General features: G+C 32.5%; 1 protein-coding gene across 2 annotated transcripts in view; it reads right to left on the bottom strand.

Moving 5' to 3' along the window:
- Positions 1-19,677, bottom strand: part of UGGT2 (UDP-glucose glycoprotein glucosyltransferase 2) — a 146,552-nt gene that overhangs the window by 121,066 nt on the left and 5,809 nt on the right. For both annotated transcript variants that reach the window (XM_006913820.3, XM_015590887.2), the window contains exons 3-5: positions 13,538-13,668; positions 12,954-13,066; positions 4,242-4,416 (exon numbers count right to left, since the gene is read on the bottom strand). In XM_006913820.3, the coding sequence (XP_006913882.1) occupies positions 4,242-4,416; positions 12,954-13,066; positions 13,538-13,668 (419 nt within the window). The remainder of the gene's footprint in view (positions 1-4,241; positions 4,417-12,953; positions 13,067-13,537; positions 13,669-19,677) is intronic.

Genomic DNA, 19,677 nt, shown 5'->3' on the forward strand with positions numbered 1-19,677 from the left:
AAACCCTCATGCTTTGAATAACCTGATTTTCTCGTTTCTCAATGATTAAAATATACCAAATGCCACAAATTAACTTCTCTTCTTACAAAGAGGGGTAACAATTGCCTAAAACTGAGTTGTCTGAAGTATTTATGATCAGAATTATGGTATCTCACTTCCCCCTTCCTATAAAGGGCAAATATAAAATGTACCTACGGAGATTACTCTATCAAGAAAGAAGTCATCACATTTTTTCAAAAGTAAGCAAGCTGAATGACTATTCATAATATTTTTCAATATGTCTAAGGTTCTTTCTAGCTTCTGGACAGTCTTATCAGTTGTGGTACGATCATTATAATATGGCAATTCTTTCACAGGTGAGGAAACCAGTTTATCCTAGTGGTCAGCAAGTTCCCTTGAAGAAGTTATATGTCTTTGCTTAATTCAGGTTTGTGTGGGGGGCAGTTTTGCAATCCTAAACATGATAGAGGAAAAGGCAGAAATTGGAGGAAAGGAGAACCTTAATAGCATTATTTGTCATTTTATTCTCTTCTTTCGTTCCTAAACTTCTTCTCCAGCCTTAAAAATAAGTATATGACCGGAGTGACTATTCCTGGACTGTTCTATTTCTAAATAAAATGATGTAAGAATTAGTTTCAGACATGCAGACAAGTATTTAATATTGCTGCCCACACTAAAATTTAATTTGTTAATTTTTCAGGCATATGCTATAATGAAAAATAACATGAGAAAATTTGGTTGTTTGCAATTACAGTATTCTGACAAAGTTGAAAAATTTTTAAAGAGTTTTCAACTTCATACAGCTTAACTTAAAAATACATTTTGACTATCTACTCAAAAGACAGTTGGTGGCTAAGCAAACCAAAGCTCTAAGTCCACACAGTTTATAAAAGAAATGCAATTTCACATAACCAATTCTCATTATCAGTTCTGGAATATTATTAGCTTCTCAATAATAAAGATAAATGTTTATTAAGTTCATATTTACTTTCTTCATTTGAAAATGTATTAACATAAAATTCGAATTGTAGTTTAATAAGTTTAGATTTGCAAACTGAAAATGCTCATAGGCTAAATCAACTGGTGAAAAAAATCTTTATTCATTTTTCTTCTTTCCTCACAAAAAGGCATCTGTTTGAAAAGTAGCATAAATAAGTCTACTTTTATTAAGATTACATGTTGACTAGATTTACAGTATGCCTACTTTGATTGAACATTGCCACTCGTCAAATAGAAGATTATAATTTGATGCTACCAAGTGCCCAGTTGGCTAGTATAATTTCACAGATGTATATTTAATAGTCACATTCTCCAAAGAATAAGTAGGGACACTGATTCTCAAAGGGTGAGCATACCTTCTAGGGGCATATTAGAATCACCTGGGAGACATTTTTTTAAAAAGATAAACATATACTTCCATCTCTCACTTTCATTCCTATTGTGATATAATTGACATATGATATTATATTAGTAAGGCATAAAACATGATTTGATATATGTATAGGTTATGAAATGATTACAATTAATTAACATCCATAATTCACTTAGCTTTCTTCTTGTGATGAGAATTTTTAAGATCTACTCTCTTAGCAGCTTTCAAATATACAATGTGGTATTGTTAACTATAATCACCACGCTGTACATTACGTCCCCAGAAATTAAGTTATAACTGGAAGTTTGTACCTTTTGACCACCTTTCCCACCTCACCTCCCCTGCAACCACAAATCTATTCTCTATTTCTGAGTTCGGCATTTGTAGATTCCACATATAAGTGAGATCATACTGTGTTTGTTTTCCTCTGACTCATTTCACTTAGCATAATGCCAATAAGGGCCATCCATGTTGTCACAAATGGCAACATTAAGGCTGAATAATATTCTATTTTATACTCACGCACACACATTTTCTTTATTCATTCATCCATTGATGAACAAATAGGTTGCTCCCGTATCTTGGCTACTGTAAGTAATGATGCAATGAGCATGAGGTTGCAGATATCTTACAAGACAGTGATTTCATTTCCTGGGGATATATACTCACAAATGGAAATGCTGGATCGTATGATAGTTCTATTTTTAATTTTTTGAGGAACCATCATACTGTTTTCCATAGTGGCAGAACCAATTTACATTCCCAACAGTGCACAAGGGTTCCCTTTTCTCCATATCCTCGCCAACACTTGTTATCTTGTCTTTTTGATCACAGCCATTCTAACTGGTGTGATGAAATACCTCACTATAGTTTTGATTTACATTTCTCTGATGGTTAGTGATGTTGAGTACCTTTTCATGTACCTGTTGGCCATCTGTATGTTTCCTTTAGGAAAATGTCTATTTAAGTCCTTTGCCCATTTTTTAATTGGATTGTTTGTTTTTGCTACTGAGTTGGAGGAGTTCCTTACATATTTTGGATATTAACCCCTTATCAAATATATGATTTGCGAATATTTTCTCCCATTACAGTAGGTTGTCTTTTCATTTCATTGGTTTCCTTTGCTCTGAAGAGGGTTTTTAGTCTGATGTCGTCCTACTGGTTTATGTTGCTTTTACTGCCTTTGCTTTTGGTGTCAAATCCAAAGAGGCACTGCCAAGAGCAATGCCAAAGAGTCTTTTACCTATTCTTTTTAAAGGAGTTTTATGGTTTCAGATTTTATGTTTAAGTCTTTAATCCATTTCAAATTAATTTTTGTGAGTTAATTTTTGTAAGATAGGGTCCAGTTTCATTCTTTTGTGTATGGTATTCCAGTTTTCCCAGCACCTTTTACTGAAGACTATTTCCCACTGAGTACTCATTGTTTCCATGTCAAATATTAGTTTATCATACATGCATGGGTTTATTTCCTGGCTTGCTATTCTGTTCTACTGATCTATGTTTGTTTTTATGCTAATACCATGCTGTTTTGATTATTAAACCTTTCAACATAGTTTGAAGTCAGAAAGTATGATGCGTCTAGCTTTGTCCTTCTTTCTCAAGATTACTCTAGATTTTTAAAGTGATTGCAATTAAAATATGTTATATTTGTATAGAATAGACATACACATTATTGGAACAGAGAGCCTAAAACCAAAAATGAAAACATGGTATATGATTGCTTAGAATAAAGACTTACCAGCTCAATTATGTAGAAACCATATGATTTTCATATGGAAAAACTAGAATTATATCTCTACCTCACATCATATTCAAGTATATTCAGATAGATCTTAAAGACATAAATATAAAGAATAGCATTTAATTCTCATAAGGAAAAACAGGAGAATGTCTTTATGACATCATGAAGGGAAACCATTAAAAAACTGGGTAAATTTGATTACATCAAATTAATACTGGTGTTGAACAAAAGATGACATAAATATCTTTTTTTAATACAAGACCAGAAATACACTAGAAGATGTTTGCAAAGTATGGAAGAAAAGATTGGTATTTAGGATATATTTTTAAAAATCTGTAAATGAGGGGGAAAAAAAACCCCAAAAAATCCAATATAAAAACAGGCAAAAGATATGGATAGGCAACTGACAAATATATTTGCAATGTTTTTATTTCTTAAATATCAATATGCAAATCATCAATATTTTGAGAAATATAAATTAAAATGCTTTTTCCATGTAGGGAATATAGCAGTAAAAATCTGTAAAGTCCTTCCTCTCATAGCCATTATATTCTAGCATGTGGCTGTAAAAGTTTGGGTGTGTGGGGGATGGACATGTTAAAAAATAAAATTTGAGATGTAGTAAAAAGTGTTATGAAGTCATTAAAACAGAATAACGTGATAAAGTGTGATCGCAGTGAGAAGCTGAGAGTGGGTAACGCAACACATTTGGAAACTTGAATAAGAAAGTAGTCAGCTGTCCAAAGAAACAGGGTTAAGAGCATTCCTGTATCACACTTTGACTATATATCATTTTATCAAGCAAATTAGATTTCCTTTCTGTAATGCATTTTCATTAGAAATAACTATACTTATTAATGTAGCAAATATTATTCATGTTACTGAATTACAGTTTTGATTTTTATCCAAGTTTTAAATCTGTCCCAGATATATAAGAAAAAAATAGAAACATGATACCCCCAGAGGACACAGTATCCCAATATATTTTCCATATAAAATTCACATTTGATCATTGTGATAATCTTTAAATGAAAGTCCTGATGGAAATTATTATGTAAAATCTAGTAAGGAAATTATCATTAAACACATTTTTATAGTAAAAAAATCTTGAAAAAAACAAACATGTACCTGAATATAATGACGAAGAACATACAGAATTTCCCCATTTTGAGCTTTTTCAGACAATACTCTGTGAAATTTACCAAATGCTCTGGTACCCATTTCTGCATAGAGAATAATCACTGGTAAGTTCTCTTTGTTTGTAGGAAATTTATGATCTCCTTTAAAAAGATAAGGCCTGGGCCTAAAATGAGAACAAAACACAAACTTTCAAAAGAAGTAAAGAACACATGAGAAATATATCATGACACTTTGTAATTTATGCTTATCAAAGAACTTATAGGAATATACACGCACGTATCACAGAGAAAGTATTTAAATTTCCTGGGTGACTTTTTGGACATAACTTCTATCAAATGACAAGAAAAAAAATTTTGGTTAGCCTGAAATTGAATATTAAAAATGTTAGGTAGTTAGGTAGTCATGAGCAAGGAACTAAGGCTCAACTCTGAAACCATAGAAATGACAACACTGACAGTACAACCCAAAAACCTCCCCGCTAGGACCTCCCAGAAAGGACTCATTTTTTAAATAACAATACCCCTGCCTCCTGGAGTACAAGGAAATAAATGATCATAGCATAGCAACCGGTTTAGGCCAGCCACAAATGCTTGCTCAGTAAGGAAAAGTACTCTAATCTTCTTTTCACCTCAGCCTCATTATACCATCATTATAATGTCGTACATATGTCCATAAATTCATAAATCCAATTATAACAGAATGAATTCTTGGAAGGTACATACTCAGTTAACAATATTTATTTAACAGCCAACTGTTGATCAAAATGACCTCACCTATCAATCAGGTGGCACCTCCCTTAAAACCACCCATCACAGACCAGATATAAGACAGATCTCCCAACCTCTCTGAGGCTACAGACCTCTCTGGTGTAGCCCATTTTCTCTCTTGAAACGTACTTCAATAAATCTTACTTTTCCTAAACTTCGCTGATCTGTAATTCTTTACTGTGTCAGCAGAAAGAACCAAGGTCCCCCAGTGCCACCAGGGCAACGATGGACTTAGACCGTCCCTAATGGTAACAAAAATACTTTATATTCCAATAAGGTTCACTGTCTTTAAACAGTAACATATAATGAAACGACAACATATTTTTCAATGAAATAAAATTTATGTTTTCTTCAATTAGAAGGATGTAATTTTTTTAAATAGTCCATTATTAGAGATGTTATTTCAGAAAAGAAGACTCTGACCAATTGTTAATTATTGTGTAATATAGTTATAGAAAACTCTATGAGTGATTTTTTTTTTTAACCCTATCAATGAAAAACTATCTAGCTGTGGCTTTTTTCAACAATGTGAAGCAAGTTCTGGATGATTTGAACCTACTATTGAATGATATTTATGGTCAGTTACATGACAACATAGCTGTAATGAAAGGTGAGAACAAAGGTTTTTTTTTTCTAATTTATTTTTCAATTACAATTGACATTCAATATTCAGTCTCGATGTGGCTTCTTTATATACTTAGTTATAGGAATTCTGTTAAGCTACTCTTCAAATGTTTCTCCAGGGTAACTGTTCTATAACTTAGCTGTAATTGTGATGTGGTCATGGAGGAGGCAAGCATAGTATTACCTACTCTGCCATCTTGACCAGAAGTTAGGATATAATGTTTCATTACTATGACTCACATTTCCTGAAAATGAGTTCCAACTATTCAAAAAAACAAAACAAAAGCACAATACCATAGAAATGTCAGTACTTAATATGAATAACAACTAGTTAAATCCTCAAGTATAATCTAGGAAACAAAGAAGTCCTATGATCTGGCCCTATCATCACAGATTTTGACACCTTATTTGCCAGGCACTGTGCTAGATTCCTTAAAAATATTAGTAAATTCTGTCTTCATAACAATTCCTTTAGACAGTTACTATCATTTACTTAAACTTTTAATTTTCTGAGGCTCAGATAAATTAAATATCCAGGACAAATTCAAATAGAAAGTCAGAGTTTCAACTTACATCTATGAAACTCCAAAGCCCACATCTTTTAACAATTTATACAGGTAGAAAGAAAAACAAAAGATAATGAATAACAAAGACGTTAAGAAATAACCATTTATCTAATGAATTCCGATCTTTATAATCTTACCACTTACCACTTTCTAAATAACAATATTAAGTAAAGGAAAGAGGAAAAGAGGGTATTATTGAATAACAATGCTACAGCATTCTAGTGAAAAGATTGTGGGTTTTTAAATCAAGCAGAATTCTAGCTTTACTATTTACTAGCTTTGTGACCTTGGGAAAGTGATTTGATCTTTCTTGGGCCAATAGGTGTTCATTCCAGCTACTTCCTACGAATACCCTATGAATTTACCAAAATGCCTTGCAAGTCCTTAGCAGAGCACAAAGCACATACCTGGTGCTCAAGACATGACCATTTTTCTCTCACTCTTGCCAATCCCCACTTATCTATCTATCAATCAATAATAGTGTCAAGGGAAAAAAAGAAAGGAACCAAATGTTGGATGGTACACCACCACCAATGATAAATGTAAGGGGTATACATCTATGTAATTATGTCTTACATATACTGTTAAAAGGAAACAACAGGTCCAAAACGAAGTCACTTCTGCTAAGCTGCACCAAGACTCAATATCTAACCTAACTGCAGTTTTAGCTTCACCCATGAATAGAATTTTAAATCAATCAGTTTGAAACTTCCTGGTCCACACTAGTAAGGTAGTCTGCCTATAACCCAGGCCTTCCCTTAAGGGAAGGTGAACTTGTCTGCAATAACCCACTCTTTCAACTTCTTCATCCCACCTTTCTGCCTACAAAAATCTTCCATTTCTGTACAACTCCTTGGAGCACCTTTCTATTTACTAGAAGGGATGCTGCCAGATTCATGCGTCACTGAATAAAGTCAATTAGATCTTTAAATTTATTTGGTTTATTTTTGTTTTGTAACAATATGTTGACTATTTCTAGAAAGACATACAAGAATGATAGCACTGGTTGTCTCTGGGAGAAGTTCTAAAAGTATGGAGTAAAAGGGAATTTTATAATTGCTATATGTACATGTTGCATTATTCTAATTTTTAACATTTAAACTTAAAACACTGGAAATATATCCTTTCACTATTAACATAAAATGCATCAAAAAATTAAAGGAACAAATTCTGTACTCATAATATGTGAACATGATACATCTAATAAGGGGTTAATATTCAAAATATATAAGAAACTCATACAACTTAATACCCCTTCCCCCAAAAAAATCTAATTTAAAAATGTGCAGAGGATCTAAATAGTTATTTCTCCAAAGAGGACATACAGATAGCCACTAGACACATGAAAAGATGCACAGCATCATTAATTGTCATCAGGGAAATGCAAATTGAAACCTCACACCTGTCACAATGGCTATCATCAATAAATCAACAAATAACAAGTGCTGGCAAGGATGAGAGAAAAGGGAACCCTTGTATACTGTTGCTGGGGTAGTAAATTAGTGCAGCCATTATGGAAAACGGAATGGTGATTCCTCAAAAATTTAAAAATAGAGTTATCATACAATTCAGCAATTCAACTTCTAGGTATCTGAAGAATACAAAAACTTCAAAAAGTACATGCTCCACTACGCTCACTGTAGCATGGTACTACTAATAGCCAAGGTATGAAAGCAAACTACCCATCGACAGATCAATGGGTAAAGAAGATGTGGTATATATACACAATGAGATATTATTCAGTAATAAAAAAGAATGAAATCTTGCCATTTGTGACAACATGGATGACCCAGAGAGATTACGCCAGTAAAGTAAGTCATATGGAGAAAGACAAATACTGTATGATTTCACATACATGTGGAATCTAACAAAACAAATGAATACACAAAACAAAATAGAAACAGACCCATATTGAGAACATGCTAATGGCTACCAAAGGGGCAGCCATCCTGAGCTAAGCAGAAGGACTGGGGGTGGGAGCTGAGACTTCAGAGGGCAGGAAGGCAATTTACATTGGGGTATGGGAATGAAAAACTCATGCTCTTACCTATTATCTTACAGTATCTGAGACAAATTTTGTATAATACAGTTTACACCATCTATTACCAGAGATGTAATAAAACAAAATCATACAGTTCAACTAGAAAATAAAATATTTAAGTGAGGTTATTAAATCTCTGGCACATACAATAATTTAAAAAGAGTTAGACAAGAGAAATATATGCATGGCCTGAGCAAGTCAGCAAAAAAAAAAAGAACATACTGAATTTTTAAGTTGCTTTCTATTGATTCTCTCAGGTTTCATTAACTACGTGTATATAAGATTCTTTTTTCATTTGTTGACATAACTATAAAATTTTACAAAATGTTTATGTCACATAACATCTTAATAAGTTTATTATATTGTTCTATATATAAGGAAATTATTTTGTAGGCAGTAGTAGATATTTTCTTTACATTTTTAATTCTCAGTAGTTACAATGTTAATGTGCATGCAGTAAGAATGAAAATCTCAAAAATCAAAATTTTAAATGAAATTATTTTATAAAGTATAATATTAAATATGAAAAAATTTAAAATAATATTCTACTACTTGAGCTAAATAGAAACTGACAAGATCTTGTGATAACCACTGTCTTACTCTGTAGAGAAACATTTCTATAATATTCATGATAAACTTAGAGATATACTTTCTACAATGAACTATGGTAAATAAAATAATTATTCAATTACTGACATGGCTGGGAAACTGTACATGTAATAAACTATATCTTTTATTATAGAGAAATTCAAATTTCTATTTTGTTCAATTATAGAATAAGGCTTGTCAGTGGAAATAACATGACTTTCCAATTTTAAAAATGGCCAAATGACCAGTATTCCTGATTACTGACTTACTTTAAATAAAAATCACTCAAGTGCTCAATAAATCTTGACTAATAGAATGAAAACTTCATACTAATTATTTGGCTATTACTTGACATCAGTACAGAGTACTATGTTTATTTCAAGTTTGTAAAATTACATCAATTCGAGCATCATTACAGTAGTTTACAGTCTGGCTCATAAAGTATGTATGCACATTCATCCACTTTTTCTTATTTTAATAAACTTTTTTTGAAGTATAAAACTTTACATGTAGGGGAGAAAAAATAATTTTCCTCCTACCCTTCTAAGCTCTTCTGACTGAATTAATAATCAAATTAATGTGAGAGAAAACATCCAAATTTATTATGTATGTATATACAGAGGTATTATATAAATATGGAACCCGAAGACCAATTGGGCAATTAAGGTTTATATGCCATCATGAGCTAAGGAGAAGGGGTAGGGTTGGAGTTGCGACTTCAAAGGACAGGACTGCAATACACATAGAGATAGAAAAGCAGATATTTGGTAAATAAATGTACATCAGGCCATCCTTAACAAGGGGACACAGACAGGACTTTGATCAAAAGGGCTTTGCTAGGTTCCCTCCTGTCTATCGCATTATGTTCATATTAAACTACAGTTATCTATGATAATAGCCCCCTTTCCTGGAATTGGTCCTCTAACTAAATTCTTTTAGGCAGTTCCAAGAAGATCAAAGAGTCTTTCTGAACCTTTCATTTCTTAAAAACAACCAACTTAATATTATATCCCAAAAGACATATTTTGGGGTGGCAAACTCAGCTTCCTCTCAAATATATTCATTCACTTTTATCTGGTTTAATTACTAACATTTAACACAAGATATAATTTTTAAGATATTTGAAATATGATACAACAGAATTCTATCAGAATTTTACCTTATCAAAAAAATAACATTTGACTTCACTATTAATGTCTTCTACAACAGGTGAGATAATGTGAAAAAGAAGAGAAATTGAATTCGTCATGCATAACAAGAGAAATTGAACTAGTTATCATTCTTCATAGGATCCTATCGATAAATGCAAAAATAATACTAAATCATACTTCACATAAAAAGACGTGAAAAAGAATCTTAAACTAGATGAAATTATTAAAATCACTCTCATTAATTTTAACTGATACTTTGGAACTCAAATGGCACAAAGTCAAATGGATTATGATAAAATTTATTTTTTCAAATCAATACTATAAAAGTACATTTATACAGGGTATCTTATATTTTAGTACAAGTATGAAAGATAATGTTTTCAAATAACATACTATTGTTGGTAATTAGAAAGACTATTACTGGAATAATGCTAGTAGATCAATCTTGAGGTTGAATACAAAAGAAAAAAATTAGAAGAAATGAAACAGATTTTCCAGAGGTAAAGGTAAGGACTCATCTAACATTTGTTCATGAGTCTGTAACAGAGCGCACCTTCCTACATCCACAGACACATACCTTTCAAAGTTTGTTTCTATGATTAATTCAGGAACTGCTTGCGTATATCATAGGTAAAAAAAAAATTACCCTACACCTATAGAGAATTACAGGGTAAGAGGGAAAATCAAAGCGGTTATATTTAAAAATAGATATTTTCATTTATTGAATTGACTAAGGAAAATAATCATAAAGGGAAATAATATTATAAAGGGTAATAATACAAATTAGCAGTGGTGAAAATGTTATAAATGGAGTGTAAAATACAACCAGCTGTCTGAAGAACAATTCTGATGTACAAATTATAATTACATACTTATTTATCCAGTAATTCTAGTTTTAAAAATTTATCTAATATCAAGATAACTGTATAAAGATACATGGATAAAGACATTCAATTTACTATTTATAATAGAAGAAAATGTAAATATCTTATTTATACCCATCAGAGGGGGTCATACAATTAAATCTACTTGTTAATTATTGTATAATTTGATAAATACTTTTGAGCATCTACTATGTGTCAGGTGGAAATATTACAAACAATATATATGAGTCCTGCTTCATGATGACAAAGCATACCTATATTTACACTTATTTATGTTTAAGGATGTATAATTTAGTGAGGGCCAATTTTAAGATATCCTTTAAAGTATAATCTCACATTGGTTAAATAATTTATATAAATTTACATAACAGTGTATGCATTTAAAAAGAAAAAAATATTCCAAACTGTTAACAGAATTATGGGTCACTTTCCCTTTCTACTTTGCCTTTTCTGAAGTATTTGAATACTTTTATAATTTTTTTAACTTTAAAAATACAGCTTTCCATTTTAGACAAAAAGTTTTAGGTCACAAAAAGAGGGATATGCTGCTTTGAAGTAGCATTTGGAGAGCAATTCCTAACACTACATTTCCCAGAACTTCCAATAATATTTTCGAAGATGCAGAAAAAGACAAAATCTTTTAAATGAAGTTGGGAGCAAAACGCGCTAAAATAAAATCTACAGAGTTTTACTGGCGTCATAACTGATGGTCAGCCTTACCACTTGAAAACAACATACCAGCCAGAAAGGTAGATAGAATGATACTTTATCTTTTCCTACTTCCTGGTTCATGGTTCAAAGATCTCTCGTTTGAATCTGCCCCAAAACTTGACAGATATTATACTAAAATGTGTTTTCTATATTTGGGAAAAAGTGACAGCAATCATTACCATCTAAATAAGTATAACTCTCTCCCACTGTTTCCAACAAGGAAATAAAGCTGCTATTGAGTTTTTTAGTAAGATAGGCCAATGAGAATGCCAAATAGTAAAAAAGGGCAACTTTGATGCCCTAAATGTGTTATGATTGAGAAAAAAATGAAAATAAACCAAGTGCTTAGCTCAACCAAAGGCAAGAGACTCGAATAATATGAATGCAAAAGGAAACAGATTAGACAAAACGGGTAGAATAAACAAATTCTATCAGTCATTTAAGAAAACACATAAAAATATAATTTAGGAAAACTGAAAGGAAATGAAAACTGAAGAAAATTCAGCAATGAGAAATATCTATAGAGAGGGAAAAATTAAAATACTTATATTACCATAAATACATATGTAAATATATAAACTATTCAAATAGAAAAAAATGACCACTATGGATCAATACTGATAGTGTATCATAAAGCAAGGATTGTATCTAAGGTTTACAAAAATAAAAAAAAGTATTAATCTAATGCTATAGATGGCTTCTGTCGGGCTAGGGAATTGATGATATCCTAATTTACAAGCTAACAAGTTTTTCTTTTATTGTTTCATGGATGCTGGCGGAAGACATGAGACTTCTAGGTTGTAATAAAGAAACTTACTACTCATGGCACACAAACAGCATGAGCATTAGCATGTCTGTATCAGTTCCCTGTGGTCCTCATATTCCACAGGGGTGAAAATGGACCCACAAGAATGCTACACATGCTACTTCCCATATTCATTTGTATAAAATACTTGAAAGAAGTAAAAAAAAATTTTTATGAGTAATACATTCTAAAAATGCAATTCTATATTATTGTTTTTATTATTTCTAAGGTACACATTCATTTTATATTTAAAGAGATATACTCCAAATAAATCCATAGTTTCGTATGTTTATTGTTTATATAAAACATCTCATATGGTATTTTGGTATAATTTATATCTAAAATCAAAAGCTAATCAAGACAAAATACTTAAAGTGGTTATATATTTTAGAAAAGGACTCAGACTACCAGCTCACATATTCAGTTTTTCAATTCTGTGCATATTCTTTAATATGCAATTATCTTAGAATATTAAAATTTTATATTATAAGAAATTTCTGCTATGTGAACCCTTAACTCCTTTTACAAACCACTTCTTTCACTATAGGCTATCATTAATTTACCTTGAAGTAGCCTTCTTCAGCAGCTTTTTAATCTCATTAATTTTGCAGGTGTGTTTCTTGTGGATAACCACAAACGCATCACAACCGTCTGGTGGTGGCTCATCAGCTGCAATCTAAGATTTCAAAGATTATATTTAGCCGCAGTTGTTGATAATTACAATATGATTTTTAAAAACTCACACATCACTTTGATTAAAATAACTCATCAACTACAAGTTATTGCTCTAATTAAAGTAAAAAATATCCATATGCAGGCAGAATCTAATATTTTAACAAAATCAACTTTATAGTAGGAAATACGTGCTTCAAAGTTATTGAAAAGTTTCTTTAAATTAAAATTGTCAATATAGTTCATTTTAATGGTGAATGTCCTCATAATTTCCTTCTCCTAAATAACTATAAAATTACATAATATATTCCCTATTATAATCAATGATAACAAATAATATAATCAATGATAAGCTACAGAATCAGGTATTAAAAGTTTATAGATTCTTTTGAACTAAAGATATTCACTTAATACAGATTTACGTACATTGCTAGTATGCTTCCTTAACATAAACAGTTTGAGTATTTTTACATACCTGTTGAAACATCTGAATAGTTGGAGAGTATGCCCTTAAAGAGAAAGCAAACTTTAAGAGATTGATATGTAAATTGTCTAAGAATTGTCCAGCTTTCTTCAGGATTAAGTTGTAATGAGAATAATCTGATTCTATAAAAAGAATTCAAAAGAAAAGGACATTAGTATTTCATATTCAACACACTGACACATCTCTCTCACTGTAATATTAACTTAATGTCATAATCACAGCTTAAATTTGGTTATGAATGGTGTTAGAGAAAAATGGAAAATAAAGATCTCTATTTTATTATTAACTTCATATGCATCTTCCAGCAAAGTCCAATAAATCAATACAAGTCCAGGTAAATATAATCTTGCCATTAAAATCTATTTAGAAAATGCCAGTATATCAGACCAATTCACTCCAAGATTGAGGGGTTATAATACAAGATACGGGCCCTACTTAAAATTTAAGAGAAGACTAAGAAAAGCACAAAAATGTAAAGAATAATACGACAATAAATTCTAATTTATGAATACATTCTACTGAGATTTAATACATACTCAAGTATAATTAGTGGGTCCAGAATACTTTAGGAGAAAGAATGTGAACCAAACCTTGAAGAATAAGAGATATGTCTTCGTGTCTGGAACAAATTAATCTGAAATACTGATTATCTCTTCTAAACCCATCTCTAAAAATCACAAAGACACAAAAGGATGCATCCTGGAATTTAATTTAAAAATTCTCGGACAGCCCTGGGGAGATAGAGATCATCTGGATGGGAGAGAGCAGAAGAGAATGGCAGCCTAGAGCTGAAGAGAGCCTAGTGGTACTATTGAGAATAAGAAGAAAATTATTTTTGCCCTTTTCTCTATAGTGTCCTGGGTATAATCATGATCTGCATGTTGCCACTGTGTCAGAAAACCATAGTACCATTCCACTACCAGCCAGAGACGTAAGGTAACAACACAGCAGCTCTAGAGTCCAGCTAGTACAGGTATCCATAGGTTTGCCCCCTAGACATTCCCCGGTCATTTCTTCTCTCCTTTACTCCTTGGCACTGCGTTATCAAAGCATGAAAACTTCTCATACAAAAGAGCAGAGCTGGGGTCGATCCAACAGTTACCCATAGGTCAGAGTTCCCAGATGTGAAAAGGGAGGACAAAAGTGGTATGTAACACCAGACACTACTTCTGGGAAGAGAGAGAGGACACTGACTAGAAGAGGACACTTTCAGTGGGGCGAGTCAGACTGGATTGTCTGTTGATGGTTACAACATTTACTACTTGCTCAAAAGGTGCTGGGCTCTTGACCCTCGGTTCCTCTCCTTACCACAATCCATTCAGGCTGCAGGTGTCATTTGGCCCTCTGCGGTGCCCTATGAGAACTGGAGCTCAAGGAACCAGCACAAATATGTGGACATTGTGGTTACTGATGCTGCCTTGACTAGTGAAGTCTCGTCTCTGATCCAGATCCCGCCCTGCTTTGGTCAGCATCCATGAAACTAATCTGTTAGCTTGAAAGTAGGGTACTTGACATATTTGACAACAAAAATGGGGTGCTGACAGATACACAGCCCTATTAACAAGATTTGAGGAAAGTCTTTGTAAATTGATAGTGAACATACTGAAAAAACTGTACGGTCATCAGACAATAAACAGTCCTCCATGCAAGTGGACTTTTTCACCAGCTTCAAGTCTACACCACTGAGAAAAGTACAAAGACCCCTCTTGGGTTAGAGTAAGGTTCCACCTTCTTCAAACAGTAGACATAGAGATGCACACTTACGCTGAATGAGAAGGAAATTTGTGACCACCACTATGACCAGGATTCAAAATCATTAGAACTTTGGTTTGCCTGGCAGATGAGAGGATGAAGTACATTAGGCAGAATTACAACCACCTTATGATTCAACAACTCCTACAGTCTATGTCAACCTTAGATTCTTTCAAAGATGACAGTAAAAAGTCTCAGTTATTGCAATGGGTCCTGGCTGGAAAAAAGAGACCTACGGCCCACTTGGAGATTTCTCTTGGTCAGCTATAAAGTCTTTCAGCTCTGAACGAGAAGTCTCATGTCTCATGTTTGTCTTTTGCTTGAAACTGTGGGAAGCTAAGTTTTAGCTTGTAAGTAGGGAAAAATATCAGCCCCTTTACAGTTCTTGATAAAAAGCTCAGAACGAGATGACTAAAACACAAAGGGCTTTAAAAATAGTTCTGAAAGGACTAAAGAAAAAAAATACTAGAAAATACAGGCTAAATTAGAACACAAGAGTTAAAAGATGTCATAAAATAGATAAGAGAAATAGAGAATATGCAGTGAAAATGTGAAGAAAATGAAAAAGAAATATAAAAAGAAAATTTAAAAAAATTGAGAGTAAATGATAGATACAGAAGTCAGGCAAAGGAGATCTACAATATGTACAATTGTAACTCTGAAGTTGAAAATCAAGAGACAAGAACAGAATGAAGAAAACTATAACCCAAGAAAATGCTCCAGAATTAAAAGAAGTAATGAATCTAAATAAGAATAAAGACTCAAATTGGTCAGCACTATAACATTTTTCTGGTAAAACTATGAGACTCTAAAGTTAAAAAGCTAAAGTATAAAATTCACAGTTATGTACATGAAGAAATCAAGGCCATTATTCCCAGGAGTTCATGAGGTGTCAACTAGAGAGTAAACTGTATATAACCAAGAAATAAGTGGAGAAACTACAACATAAAGTTTGATGGTAAACTCTGAATATACCTGACTGCAGAAATAAGCCTAGTTAAGGAGTTAAGATTTACAGAAGACTGAGTAAATGTTGTATGCTCTGGCAGTGTAGAAAAATATACCACTAACAAAAATGTAACAAAGGGGAAATTAAGTGGAAAGTAAAGTATGCTCAGTGATTCCACACAAATATAAGCTGGGAATAAAATATACCACTGAAGCCAACTAAGAAGTAGTAAATGCTTTCATATACTTAGGAATACAATGATAAAGACTCAGAATATTTGTGAACAAAATCAGATGATGGTGAAGAGAGGAAAGGATCACTAGCCACTTCCTTACTATTTGTAGGGGACTAACAGACAATATCTAAAGAAAGAGGAGGCTAATAACTCAAGACCTTCACATGTTACTCCTTCGGCATTAAACACAAGATGTTAGGGAGTGCGTGTGTGTCTAATGCCCATTCAGTAAATCTCAGCTAAAATGTCTTTTGTTTTGGAAAGTTTTCCCTGACCCCCCAAGTCTAGATCCTGTTATACACTCTGGCAGGACTCTATATTATGTCTAAATCAATTCTCAAAACTGTCATTGAAAATTACTTTTATAATTATTTGCTTAATGCTGTCCTTCCCATTAAGCTATAAACTATAAAAACAGGAATCTTTTCTAGCCTTTCAATTATACCTTTCCACTCTTGGCATACAAAATAGGCATTCAGTACATTTCTGGAATTAATATTTAAGAACTGAATAGGTCTCTTCATTCCAGGCAATAATACTTTTCTAATCTAGTAAATTTAAAGTTCTCATATGAGAATAAGTATGCTCATTCACTCCTATTTCTTAAACAAACCCTAGATGATTTCTCTGGAAGTTATGGTGCATTTCCCTCAAAGAAATAAAAAAATAATGCAAGTTAAGGCTCACCTTCAACAGTAAAGCAACACAAAACATATCAGAGTGGTTATCTTAAAAACTGATCTTTAGAAAGACTTAATAACTACAGGGCTAACAAGCGAATAGCCAAAATTAATAAATAACATAACTATCAGTTAAAAGGTGATTGGTCATCCATGAAAACAAAGAAGAGAGTCAACAGAAACTGAGTAGTGCCTGACAAAAGACATTAAGTTTTGTCAAGACCACTGTTAAAGTTGTCTCTAATTTAGTGACTGATGTAGGAGGTTATAGAAAATAAACATCTGTAATTTAGGCTTAACTTGCAAGATCATCTCAATCATGAGATGGACGCACTGGACTATTACAGCTGATGTTTTAAAATAACTAAATCTATGCTCGCCAACTCACCTGTTGATAATGATTTTGCCTGTTGATAATGATTGAAGGATTTTTCAATATCCTTCCTTTATCCGCAACTTCACCTTTTACTTGATTTTTGCCCATTGGCAATATATATAAATCACTCTAATCTTAAAAAATAAAAAGGCAGCAGCAGATTCCAGTCAGCTACTGAATCATCTTACTCACTTCATATTCGATCTTGAAACACCTAACATTACTTATCTCTACATGCTCAACCTCTACTCACACCTCAATCTACTGTAGTTTTGATTATTGTACCAATGAAATTGCTCTCACCAAAGTCGCCAATAATTTTTGTTGTTAAAAGCTTGAGATTTACGTTACTGGATTTGTCTACAGTATTTGATAACATCTACCATTTACCACTTAATATTCTCCTGGCTTTTCATCACACTTTCTAGGTTTTCACCTATCTCCACGGTACTCCTTCTTAGACTCTATTGTGTGTTATTCCTTTGGCTATCCCTTAAACATTGATTTTATTCTGTTATTCACAGTTCTGCCCTAGGGACCTATTTTTTCTCATTCTTTACCTTCTCCCTAAAATTTCAGTTATCGTCAGGATACTGATAACTCCCAAATCCTACCCTTCAGCCTAGATATTTTCAGCTAGATTAGCCTAAATCTCATATATCAGCTTACCGAATATCATCACTTGTATATTCCATAAGCATTTCAAATGATACATCCAAACTGCAATCATCTTCCTACTCCAAACCCAGTTCTCAGTTACAAGTAACTGATTTAAAAATGTTATAACATTTTCTGAAAATCTTTTCCATTAAAATATAAAAGCAACTTGACTTGGAGAATGAGTCCTATGTGCTAAGCACACAAAAAAGTAAAACTAAATAGGGATTTTGGAGTTGGATAAACCTCACCTGAAATTTCCAACATAGGTTGGCTAAATCATGCACTGGAATCTTGAGGCATCAATAATATATACATAACTCTGTGTGGCAGAACCACATAACTTGTTTAAAAAACAGGCAATTAAGTTATTAAAAGGTCTTAATTTGCTGACAATATAAAGTGTTCTTACTAAATGTCATGAAACTATCACCTAAATTCATAGTGTTAAAATATTGAGTATTAAAAACTTGTTTAAGCCAATAGATCACCGGAATTATTCTTCAGCAAAGAGTATTTAGAGAGTCTCATGGAGATTCAACAACCTAAAAATAAGTAACCAAGGATTTGAAATGTTTCCTGTAGGGCAGCATCTTGAAAACAAATCCAGTAAAATCTGATAGTTGGTATCATATTTAATTCCTCATACATACCATTCTCTCCCATACCTAACAAGGTAAGCAATGATGCAACATATGCATTTGACTCTCACCATTATAAATAAGTTCAACAGAATTATATTATCAGTGTAATTCTTATTTAACACAATTTATTTTAAGTTCAACTCTGAAATACACACACCTCCTACAATATAAGCTTGAAGTAAAACTTAAGTATTCCTGAGCTTATACTCCATCTTTTTAATGACCTTCCACCAGAGTGTCCAGACATGTCATTTCATTTAGGTATAACATATGCTGATATATCTAAACTATTTAAGAGTTCAAAATTTACAAAAGTAATTTTCAAGATTATTTCTTCAATGAAAAATGGCACTGAATAAGGCATAAAGCATGTATTGAGTACAGATCTGAAATAGATATACTGAAGATTTTAGGTGAGGGCCAGAAAAACCGGTAGATTTTTTAACTACCATGACAACTTGACATGACTAATCTAACCTCTTTTTATCTCAATTATCAAAACTAAAATTACCAGGACAAATACAAAGCCAACCATTTCCCAATGATTTGAAAGTAGACTTCTAAGTGGTCAAAGTTCCTTTGTTCATTCCATTTCTGTCTCTTCTTCTCCCTTCTATATCACCTGGCTAAATCTTATCGTCCAAACTCAACTCCAGCATTCACCACTGGAAAGGCTGTCCTGCTCTCTCTGAAAAATACTGACTAGGTACTTTTTTTTAATACGCTACCATGTTATGCATGTCCCTATAAAAGCTCTTTGTCACCTAATAGTATACTTAGCTGTTTTGCTGTCTCCTGCATTGTATTATGGAGGTCCAAATAACATAAGTCACATTTA

This window comes from Pteropus alecto, unplaced genomic scaffold, assembly GCF_000325575.1.
Source record: "Pteropus alecto unplaced genomic scaffold, ASM32557v1 scaffold72, whole genome shotgun sequence".
Classification (NCBI taxonomy): Eukaryota; Metazoa; Chordata; class Mammalia; order Chiroptera; family Pteropodidae; genus Pteropus; species Pteropus alecto.